This window comes from Cercospora kikuchii (assembly GCF_019650295.1).
Source record: "Cercospora kikuchii DNA, contig_00007, whole genome shotgun sequence".
NCBI lineage: Eukaryota > Fungi > Ascomycota > Dothideomycetes > Mycosphaerellales > Mycosphaerellaceae > Cercospora > Cercospora kikuchii.
Window position 1 is genome coordinate 969,459 of NW_025408588.1, and position 11,493 is coordinate 980,951.

The 11,493-nt window shown below is 55.0% G+C and overlaps 4 protein-coding genes across 4 annotated transcripts; 3 read left to right on the plus strand and 1 right to left on the minus strand.

Moving 5' to 3' along the window:
* Positions 1-1,763: 1,763 nt before the first annotated feature.
* On the plus strand, positions 1,764-3,689 carry CKM354_001049200 (uncharacterized protein; the record flags this gene model as incomplete). Its single annotated transcript, XM_044805952.1, has 2 exons — positions 1,764-2,123; positions 2,187-3,689. 2 exons carry the CDS (start codon positions 1,764-1,766, stop codon positions 3,687-3,689), a joined length of 1,863 nt encoding a protein of 620 aa, XP_044661887.1.
* A 2,087-nt stretch (positions 3,690-5,776) lies between these two features.
* CKM354_001049300 (uncharacterized protein) lies at positions 5,777-7,351 on the minus strand (the record flags this gene model as incomplete). Its single annotated transcript, XM_044805953.1, has 1 exon — positions 5,777-7,351. One exon carries the CDS (start codon positions 7,349-7,351, stop codon positions 5,777-5,779), a length of 1,575 nt encoding a protein of 524 aa, XP_044661888.1.
* A 1,689-nt stretch (positions 7,352-9,040) lies between these two features.
* Positions 9,041-10,039, plus strand: CKM354_001049400 (uncharacterized protein; the record flags this gene model as incomplete). Its single annotated transcript, XM_044805954.1, has 1 exon — positions 9,041-10,039. One exon carries the CDS (start codon positions 9,041-9,043, stop codon positions 10,037-10,039), a length of 999 nt encoding a protein of 332 aa, XP_044661889.1.
* Positions 10,040-10,323: 284 nt separating this feature from the next.
* CKM354_001049500 (uncharacterized protein) lies at positions 10,324-11,442 on the plus strand (the record flags this gene model as incomplete). The annotated part of the gene is made up of 1 exon (XM_044805955.1): positions 10,324-11,442. The coding sequence occupies one exon, from the start codon at positions 10,324-10,326 to the stop codon at positions 11,440-11,442; it is 1,119 nt and encodes a 372-aa protein (XP_044661890.1).
* Between the last annotated feature and the right edge of the window lie 51 nt (positions 11,443-11,493).

Below are 11,493 nucleotides of genomic sequence, written 5' to 3' on the forward strand. Positions count from 1 at the left end.
ACGGTATTTGGTAGCTGTCAGGTCCAATCGCACAGATGCGAGGAGCCAATCGCCGGTGAGGGAAAGCATGGAAGCACTGCTTCTGTCGACATGTGCACGAGCGAGGGAGCGGCGTGCAGGCCGAGCAGGCCGAAGCTGCACCGCTGCTCGAGACGGGACAGCGGTGGCAGCGGATGTGGTGCCTTGTGTCGCCGGGTGTTCAAGGTTGGGTGCAGCTTGTCGTGATGCGGTGGAACGGGCAGCGCGCCTTGGTCACGACGTGCTGTGCTGCCGCCCGTTGGACGACATGTGCCCCTCATTCGAGACGGCGTGCATGCAGATGGAGCAAACGCAGGCTGGCAGCACGGAAGCGAGCTGTGCTGCATGTACGCTCTCATCATGCCGCAGGTCGGCCTCCATCATGATGGGCGGCGTACAGCAGGATGCGCGCTCGTCGTGCATCCGCGCGCTGGCTCTTCAATATTGCGGCTCCTACACTCTGTGGTGCCGAAGCCGGGCAGGGGAGAGTGCTGCTGTTGCTGGAGCCGGGACTGCACAGCAATTGAGATTCGACACGGTGAGGTTAGGGGCGGGCCGCAACGCCACGAGGCGATCTACAGGATTGGGGGGGCACGGAGGTTCTCGAAATGAGAGGACGCGAATCACGAACGGCCGCTCGTCACAGCAGACCCTTTGCAGCCGGCGGCGGCGGGCAGGGCGCAGGCGGCGGCGGAAGGCAGCGAGGGAGGTGGGCGAGGGCGCGGATTGGCGCGGCGAGTGTGAGACATACAGGTTGTCTGCGCTCCTCGGCCTGCTATACGCGCAGAGCAGCTGCACGCTATCGCTAGCCAAGTAGCTATCCCGGCATGTGCAGCGTGCACAGGCATAGCAACAGCGTCCCAAGGCCTCGCACGGCAGGTGGGCTGGGCTGGCAGGTGCCTCGCCGCCCCGAGAGTGGGCGCCGCGACGGGCACTTTGTCACGGAATCGTCCATGCAGCAGCACCTGCACCGGGCGCACCGTACGCCAGTCGTCGTGTTGAGTGGGTGTTCTGGAGGGAGAATAGGAGACGAGTGCGGTGGACCAGTCCAGCAGCGCAATCATTCGTCTCCCAGCTGCGTGGACACGGACTCGCCCAGCAGGCAGCGCGCGTGGTACTGTCGGCGGAGGGACGATCGTGTCAATCATTAGTATTTAAGCTGTCCCGTAACACATCATCATCCACCACCCCTGCGACGACTAAACTAAGGAGAAAGGGAGGGCAGCGGGCCTGTGCGTCGCCGTCGCCGTGCCTGCAAGTCACATCATTCGTTCACTCGAAACAAATCTGGCCGGTCGTCCATCCATCTGCTAGCACGGCCGCGCTCTTTTTCTCTTCTCATCCACCGTGCAAGACACACCCAACCCTCCATCCTCTGCCCGTCCGGTGTGCCACCGTCGTTCTTTGTTCGTCAGCCCCGTCACTGCAGCACCAAGGAACGCCGCCCGCACGACTCGCGCAGCTGTGGTTGGTTGCCAGCGGGACCAGAAATCCGAATTCCAAGGTCCTGCAACCTCTGCTACGTCCTAATTATCCCCCACGACACACCTCACGCCCTGCACTCCTGCTGCCGTCCGCAACGCCTCCTCCGCCCCCGGCGTGCAGCAACCTGCGAAGCCCTCGACACGCGCCTGCCCTGCTGCCGCTTCCCATCACCCACACGACCCTGGCGGGCAGCGCTGGCCTGAGAGCCCGACCTCTGTCCACCGCATCTTCTCTGGCGTGCCACACACGCCGCCACCGACATGCAGCATCAACAGTTCGCCGACATGTACTACGACAACCCGGCGAACCGCTCACCCACCTCCGCCCGGCAAAATTCTCTGCACCGGCAAAACTCGCGCCAGCAGTTTGAAGCCTACGGCCACCTCCCCTCCGGCCTCTACACCGCCGAAGATCACGCGCAGACCTTCAACGGAAACCCACGATTCAACCCCAGCGACATGCGCAACGCGACTGTAGGCGGCTACGGAAATGGCGGATATGACATGGGCGGCCAGTCGTGGAACGCCGGCGCCTTCGGCCAGAACAACACGCTGAACGGGCTTGGTGCTTCCAGTCTGCGCAAGCCTCCTTCGCGGGGCGGTCGCTCCGGTCTGCCTTCTGTACGTTATGAAGGAGAAATTATATGTACGCTGCGCCGTGCAGATGCTGACTTCCGCTTTTAGGCCTGGATGGACCAACAACAAATGCCCATGAGTCAATACGCCGGTCCAGGACTTGGAGGATATGGCGGGCAAATGGGCCGACACGATATGCATTCTGAGCCTGATGAGGAGCTCATCCCGACCGCAATCGTGATCAAGAATATCCCCTTCGCAGTTAAGAAGGAGCAACTCGTGACCATCATGACCGAGATGGGTCTGCCCTTGCCGTATGCGTTTAACTACCACTTCGACAATGGCGTCTTTCGAGGTCTCGCTTTCGCCAACTTCACCAACCCGGACGAGACGGCGACAGTGATTGACGCAATGAACCACTTTGAGTTGAACGGGCGAAAATTGCGAGTGGAGTACAAGAAAATGTTGCCCGCGGCAGAGCGGGAACGCATCGAGCGCGAGAAGAGAGAGCGCAGAGGCCAGCTCGAGGAGCAGCACCGTCCGATGGCAGGCGGCACCTTGCAGACTCAAGCCTCTGCATCGTCATTGTCGTCGCGCATCATCAATGCCGGATCGCCCTCACCAGTCTCTGCTCGTCAAAAGATTGGACCTGGCTTCCCCGCCACCGCCTATCCTGATCCGAACACTGGCGCTGAAGTTGACTTGAACGATCCTATGACCCTCCAGTACTACACGAAGCTCCTCTTGTTCAAGGAAGACCAGAGCCGCGATCTCATGGTGTTCGCCCCAACCCTTTCGCCTCCCGAGCGACGAGTCGTACATACTCTGGCACACCACATGGGTCTCGGCCATGTCTCCAAAGGTGAAGCCGACCGGAGAGCAGTTCACGTGTTCAAGGAAGGCCGTCAGCGACTCAGCCCGCCTATGCCGCAACTCTCCCATCTCCAAACTGAGCAGCGCCGCCAGCTGAACCGAGCAGCCACAACAGACTTCAGTGATGTGCGTGCAAACGAAGGCTACTACGCTCAGAATCTACGACACCAAGGCTCCGGCTACTTGGGCTACCACGACACCCCCAACGGCCTCAATCCTGGTGCCAACCTACGTTCCGCCAAGTCCTTCGCTGATCTTCGCTCATACACACCATCTCCCGTACCATCTACCGCCAGCTTCCCAGCTGCTCTCAGCAACAATGTGCAACGACTTCAACAAGACTTTGGCAGAGAGACCGGCCAGTCCAACACACCGACCCTAATGACTCCAACTTCTGGCCTTGCCGATCGTGGTGACACCACTGGCTTGATCAATGGTCTGGGAAACATGACTATAGGAGGTGGCTTTGGCGGCAGTCCACGCGGCCTTCGCGGCTTTCCGTCATGGGAGAGCGGCAACCCAGGACCCATCGGAAGCAACCGGTCTTTCAGCACTAATTACGACGACCGCTCTCAATCTCGCAGCGCCATGCAGCAGAATGGCCCCGAACGTCAGCCGCGCGGCCCTCTCCCAGAGCGTGGTGCTGGCTTCCCTCGCAGACAGAATGGTCACGTGCAACGCAACAGCGATGAACTCTCCCAACAGAGCAGTGCCGCCGAGATCACGGTGGAGCACTAGAGCTGCTTGAACGACGTCTCGCGATCACTGTCCTTACCCTATGTGCTCAGTGTTGAGAGCTGATCTACCCATCGCCCAACACTGACAACGAAAGCATGACTTACGAAAGCATGACTAGCATCATCAGCGAATCGACAGCAACTACCATGTGTCGATGACCGCTCTGACAACACGATGACGACAAAACCCTTTATGATCGCAACGATCGATACGAGAATGAACACCAAAAAGTAGAGAAGAGAAAGATATCAAGGAGCTCGCTGCCCACCGATACGACCGATACCAAAGAACCATAACTTGCAACAAACCAACCCCTCAAATGACCGTATAACGATCTCCCTACTACTACTGCATTGAACACCAACACACTCTTCTGCATGGAATGGAAAGAAGGAAGGCAAATCGGAATGCAACTATAACTGGGTAATCAAACTGGAAAACGGCTGGTTGTGTTTCTGAAATTTTTCTGTTGTTTTTTTGCACACACTTACCACCATTGGGGACGAGAAGAAGATGAAGATGCAGAGATGTTGGCATTTTTAGTGACATGGGAAAGAATACACATTTTGGCGTAATGAGGAGTTTTTTGACTTTTCGGCAACGCAGACCTTGGAAAGGGGCTGAGGAGAAGGAAGTGGGCGAACGAGTTGCTGTGGTTTCTGCGGAACCGGGACTCCTTTTCGTTCGCAAACCGCAGAACACGAAATACCCTCTGTTATTGTTCGACGCTTGGAGAGCAAAATACTATCTTGCGTGGCAGAGAGACAGGGAATGAGAAGAACGAATGAGAGAAAGAAGATAATGGGTTGTGTATGCCATGTTTTTGCGTTTGTTGTTTCTCCCCGCTTGTTTACATCTTCACTTCATGATATGATGTATTAACGAGAGCTTGGTGCTGCTTGCTTCGTGCTTTGTGCTTTCCTGCTTGCTCTGCTGTTTGCTTTTTTCCCGCGCGTTCGTGAGTGATTGATGGATCGACGGCTGATGGAACAAAAGAAGAAGAAACGGCTGCGCGCTTTCGAACGATCACGGCATTAGGGGAGAAGTTGCTTAGTAAATGATGAAAGTTGAATCGCTGAGTGAGATTGAGAGCGAGGGTACGAACGTACGTAATAAATTTCGAATTTGGAAGAATGGTTGTGATATATGGACATCAAAGTTATCGTTCTGCTTGTTCGCTTGCTTGCTTCCAATGCCCTTTGGTACCTGGTTCCTTTTTTTCGTCGATAGTACTGATGCACGGACGAAATTCCAGCTCACTGCCAATTAGTAGAAAGCAGGACTTAAACCTCAGTCCGCAAGGTAATTTCAGGTGCAATGCGTATGATAGCTGTGAGCAGTGATATACCTCATATGTATACGCTGAGAGTTTCTCATACTCGCATATTCACGACAGCATTTGTCAACGAAGTGAAGTGCAGAGCATTTGATGGGTACCTACGGCTGAGCTGGACGGTAATGGCCAAAGAGCGGGAGCAAGAGCAAGCGACTTTTCGTTTCCTTCTTTCATTCTTGCTGCCATGGCTTGATCGCTCTTGTAATAACGCTATCGCTCGTTCCTGCCGACCTGGTATCGAGTGACTCCCCACGCTGCACAGTGCGGGTATCTCGTTCTAATCATGTAAATGGAACAAAGTATTGGAACCCATTCTCATTCGTGAGTAAAAAGGCTATACTATACATATGCTGCCTCATGACTTCCTCGCTCTCACACTTGCCTGCCTCCCTGGAGGGGGACCTCAACGAGCTCCTGGCTCGCTCGCTCGCTCGCACGTCCACTTCGATACTACTAATAAGTAAGGAGAAGAGCTGCTTCTACTGCCGTAAATTCTTTTTCGCATCTGTTATTGTGTGTTGTGTCTCGAAACGCCCACTTCACTCTTAGCTCTCGTTCACTTGGAACTTTCATCCATGACTGGAAGGCTGTGTGGAAAAGCAACATCAACGACTCCGCCAACGCCTTACTATGCGATGCTCGCATCCTTGTCCCATCGACCGACAAAAAGCCACAAAAACAACGCTCAATCAACGCACAAATGCACCTTTTCGTTAGCGAACCTCGTCGGGTAGCAGCTGAGGCAATGCGCTTAGATCTTGACCTCCTTCATCTCGTCTTCCACTGAAGCTATGCTGGCGACGCCGGAGTCCTTTGGAGGCTTGACGTTTTCCTTCTCTTCGTCGTCGCTGTTGCTCATCATGCTGCTGCCGAGTCGGCTTCGCGTCAGAGGTTGGCTGCTTCGTCTGTCCTCGATATCGCCATTGGGAAGCGTTGGACTGTCCGCCTTGTCTTTGCCCTTGTCAGGTCTTGGCGTGTCAATAGCAGAGATGAGCTTCTCTGTCGACTTGGTATCGATAGACGTGTCAATTGACAAAGGTTGCGAGGTAGTGTTTATTGGCGAGCTCTCTTCCGTGACGCGTGCGAGAGGGCTGCCAACTCCTCCGTGACCTCGAGGACTTGAGTTGTGCATTGGCGCCTTTCCGTTCGCAAAACGTTGTGGTGATCGGCCACGGTCCTCTTTGGTGGGCGAGCCGTAAGGAGAGAATCCGTTCATGCTCGGTGAGACGTTGCTGTTTATGCGCAAAGGTCGCTTCTTCGGAGGCCTCCTGCCGTATTTTTGATCTGACCTCCATCGCAGAATGTCAATGTACGCTGGCTCCACTCCTTGTTTGGGAAACTCTCTCAATTTGAGTTCTTTCGTGTCCTCGTCAATAAACCACTTGTCAGTGTGCATGTCGTCGGCCAGAGTGGCGAGGAAAGCAGACCACGATCGCGAGACTACATATTTGCAGTCGTAGTCACGTCCCATCAGGATGACCTGACCCCACCTGCCTGCAGGTCCCGGAGCCAGGTCAATGGCAATGTTGTTGCCTCCCCAGTCTCGCGCCAACGGAATCCATGCTGGGTGAGCATAGACCTTTTGAATCGCGCCAGGAGGCTGCGAGTCTTGCTTGTCCAACAGCTCCTGTCGCCATTTTGTGTTGCCAGGTTGCTGTGGCTGCGCGACCGGAACCGCGGATGAAGATGACCCGGCAAATGCCTTCAATGGCGCCTGAGGAATCTCGTACGAATGCTGGTCGCTCAAGTATGCCTCGTTGACTGTGCGCCACTGCTGCCACTCCTGAATGATTTCTTCGATGTCCATGAGCATGCACCCAAATACGACACCTGTGGGCAAGCCTCCTCGCTCCTGTCCGTCGTGAATCTGCAGTGATTCTCTCACTTCCTGTGGCAATGTGCAGTCGAGCTCTTGCTCCAACATATTAACGTCGTTCACCGTTGCTCCCATGCCCAAGTTCTCCCACAGCTCTTCATAGTTGTCCTCTAGCCAGCGGTCGATGCGCTTCCAGGAGTGACTGACGGGTGGTGGGGGAGGGAGGCCGTCGCTGAATGCCTGCATCTGGATCTCCCCTGTGCCCACTTCGGGCATCTTGCCATTCTGCGCGGAGCCTTGCCGTGAAAGACTGTTGCGTGAAGAGGGCGAGGCGGGAGTGCTGGTGGTGCTGTTGACGAAGCCATGGCCGGCTTCCAGATCGAGATCCGTTCTTGACTCCAATGCACTTGTGTTTCGTGAGGATGTGAGAGCACTCCGCGACTGCGAGACGGGAACGTGGCCGCGTCCGAAGGGGGTGTCGGGGCCGGCGTGGCGGTCAGGAGAAGTCATGGTATGCCAGAATGCGCGCCATTGCGAGGCCAGACTGTGTTGCAGCATTGTCAGTAGGGCTCCGTGACGATTGACGGTATGCTTGGCGCGAGGGAGTCTAGCTTTGGGGTAATACGAAGAGATTTTGGGGGAGCAACGTACGCGCCAGCCATGATGGGTCGCGAAGGGAGTGCGGTGGAAACGGCGCGGCGGCCTTGCGGTAGCGACAGTCGACAGCGAGCGCGGGCAGCGGAGGTTGTGCGCAGGGACGGTCAGCGAGCGAGCGGGCGGTTGCTGTGAGGATTCCGAGTGGTGATGGCTGGGTGATGGGGACAGGCAGCGGTGGAGTGGAGGTTTGTTCTCGAATGTCTCCCAATCCCTGTCGCTCAAGTCGCAGTCCGTGGGTGGCCCCCTGGACCAGGATGCGTGAAGTTCTGCCGCAAACTCACCGGCGCCTCGGAGGGGGAACGGACGCCGTTTTAATACATGCACCACCTCCGCAACGGTTGCTGTGAAAGAGGAGAGGGAGTGTAGAAGATGGCTTCCGCACGGCAGATGCTATTCACAGAAGTGCAGCGCAGCGGGACGCGGATGTTGTTTGCTTGGGCGGCAGGAAGCACCACCAAACACACAAGCAAAGGCTTGGCTGCAGCTCTCCGCCCGGCAACACACAGAGCCGCATTGCAACCCATCCTCCGCCAATCGTCCAACTTTTGCCTCTCCACCGACTCGCCCCATCAGACACCACGACACCGCCCTCATTTGCAGCGTCTGATGTTCACCATGCTGGAAATTGACCCTCTCCCACCTCTGTCGCCTTGTCGAAATTGAGCTGCGCGCGATATTGCTGGACAGGTCTTATCGCCGGATCTCCATCTACTGCCGAAGCGCAAGTTGAGCTGCACCAGATGCATGAAACACGTCGTAGATTGCGGCTGATCCTCCTGCCCATCATTGGACACCTCACACCACACTCGTGCACCTCATGTGCCTCCTCTCTCGAGCTGCACAGCACGTTGCATTGACATCGCCACATGAGCATGACAGCCAACCTCATCATATGCACCGGGTGACCACCAGAAAAACGGCATCGCTCTGTTCCTGGCACTCATCCTGGCAATGCGACGTCACTGCGCGCACACATGCAGCGGACCGAACTGCTGTGGAGCCATGAGCTTGATATGGAGCTCGAATGAATCCATACCGATTTACCATCAATGACAACACCCAAGCAAGCCAGAGTTGGCGCTGCGCTCATATTTACAGGACTCAAGCCTCAGTAGAATGTGCGAATCGGACGATCAGAGTATAGGACAGCATGTGACGCTGCTGTTGCTGTGAGAATGCACTTTAGCAATCCGACTGACAAGAGCGCCTCGAGGCTGCTTTACAGAACGAACGGCCGAATTGCATCCATGCACAGCTGCTTGCTCTTCTTTCTATTGTTTGTCAGACTATGTGCCCAACAATTTGTCTGCTAGGCTCTCTCACAGACGCGCAATTAGGCCTCGAATGCGTACAAAGCAGCGCTTCTTCATAACACCAAGCCACTTCCCCTTCCACTCCAACGAGAGACGACTTCAGCCAGCCGTACAACCGAGCAGACTACAGATATCCGGCATAAAGTAACTGTACCGATCCACCGAGACGACCGCTGGGCTCCTTCCTGGCCAACCGACATTCGAGTCATACCATAGAAAATACCTGACAATGTTACCTCAATTGCGGATTCAGTTCAGCGGCGCTAACGAGGGAGATCGACACATCGCGTTGGATTTTGAGGCCCTCCAAGCGCTGGTCAGGCGGAGCCAATCTCTACAGCAACATCTGGCCGCTCTAACCATGCCTCCCAACGACGGCGCAGAATTTGATCAGCAACACCACATCAGCGAGGCTGTCACGGAAGCTACTGCAGTTGACAATTTCGTCTCCCAGCTCTGGAGCACCTTTCCACCTCAGTATCGGCTCAGCGATGGGTCTGCCACCAAAGCACAGGAAGTCTTCGGCATTCCGGAACTTCTTGAGAACATCCTATCTCATCTGACAGCTCAAGACTTGCTCGTGGCACAGCAGACCAGCATCGCATTTCGCGACATGATCGATGGCTCGCTTATTCTCGACGAAATTCTTGCCCTGACACCGGACCGCAAAGCTCATTTCTACTCTCCATTCGAAGTGAACGAAGCAAGCGTAAAACGATTTCGGGCACAACCAGACTTGTTTCTCAAGCCAAGATACAGGGAGCACCGGGTGTCGTTTGACGATACAGTGGACATGTTTCGTGGCTTATACCTCTACGCTAATCGTTCTTCTGACCCTAAGCGTGATATCAACAACACACTCTATATCACAGTGCAAGTTGATCATATGCGTCTGCACCTTGGCGCGCGCTGTCTTCGGATGTTGATCTGCCAGCCGCCAGTGAAGCGAGCTACCGTGGCTCTTCTTGAGACGAAGCCTAGAATGCGCCTTCCAACTTCGTCACGCCGGAGGCCTAGACCGCTTAAAGCGCGCGGACAAGGTATTACCGTTGGTGACCTCTTGAAGGATTGTGGAGATAGGGACAAGACTTCAGAGGACAAGACTCCAGGTAGAGACGAGCCACGATTCTTCTCAGAGGTGGAAATGGAGGTGGAGCTGGATGATGATGATCCTATCATGCACGAGCGGCGGGCTGCACATGAGGAATATTGGCGGAGTCGCAAATAATTCTTCAACTTTTCTGTGTGCAGCCTCTCGGCAAGTACAGAGGAAATTCGGCGAAAACATGTTGCAACGATGAAGTTGCTGCCACCGACGTTGTGAAGTCACTTCGAGCTACGACTCAGCTGCAATGGGCAGCAGGACCAGCATGCCACCTAGTGTTGTAAAACCATTAGTTACAGTCAAGTCTCCTTCCGAGCATGCACCCCTTCACTAGCCTAAAAGTTTATCCATGTTACCCACACCTGTCTCCACGCGTAACAACCCATTGGACTGCAGCCATTACCACCATGACCTCCTCCCCCAAGAAAGACCTCGTCCTCGTCACCGGCGGCAGCGGCCACCTCGGCGCCTTCTGCGTCCTCGCCCTCCTCCGTACAGGCCGCTACGCCGTCCGCACAACCGTCCGCACCGCCTCGCGCATCCAAGACGCGAAAGCCAAATACCAACATGGCGGCGCAACAGACGCCCAAATCGCAGCCATCGACTTCGTCACCCTCGACCTCAACAATGACACCGATGAAGCCTGGACAGCCGCCTGCGTAGGCGTCAAATACGTCTTCCACGTTGCAGGCCTGATCGCGACAGGAAAGGAGAAGACCGAAGATGATTTGTTGCCGTTTCTGAAGAATGGTACTTTACGTGTCCTGCGGGCTGCAAAGACAGCAGGTGTGAGGAGAGTAGTCTTTACAAGTTCCGTCGCGTCTATCGCGCATGGACTCGGATCCAAGAGGAATTATACTCAACCTTTCACAGAAGAAGACTGGACGGATTTATCTGGACAAGCAGAGAAAGTGCATATCTACGTGAAATCAAAGACATTACAAGAGAAAGCTGCTTGGGACTTTATAAATTCTCAGGAAGGGAAAGATGAAGAGAAAATGGAAATGGTGGTGATCAATGCAACAGCAATGTATGGTCCCACATTGAGTAAAGAATTCGCATCGAGTTTGAAATTGATTGCTATTCTGATGGGTGGGATGCCTGGTGTACCACAGTATGGGACTAGTATGGTCGATGCGAGAGATGTGGCGGATTTGCATGTTTTGGCTATGGAGAGTGAGAAGGCGAATGGACAGCGATATTTGGCCATTACAGGGACGGAAGAGGAAGTTAATTCCGAATCGGCGGTTTGCAATTTCGTGACTGTGATGCGGTCGGCGGAGATTCTGAGAGAGGGTTTGCCGAAAGAGAAGACGGGGAAGATTCCGACAAGGACGTTGCCGAATTTTGTTATGAGGGCTGCGGGTTATTTTGATCCTGTGGTTAGTGTTTGTTTGCCGGATTTGGGGAAAGAACTTGCGGGGTCTTTTAAGAAGGCGAGGGACGAATTGGGGTGGAAGCCCAGGCCGGTTGATGTGGCGTTGTTGGATAGTGCGAGGAGTATGATGGAATTTGGGGTGGTGTAGAGGTCACGTGTAGGATTGTACAGTGCATACTGTATAGATCTAGATATATTC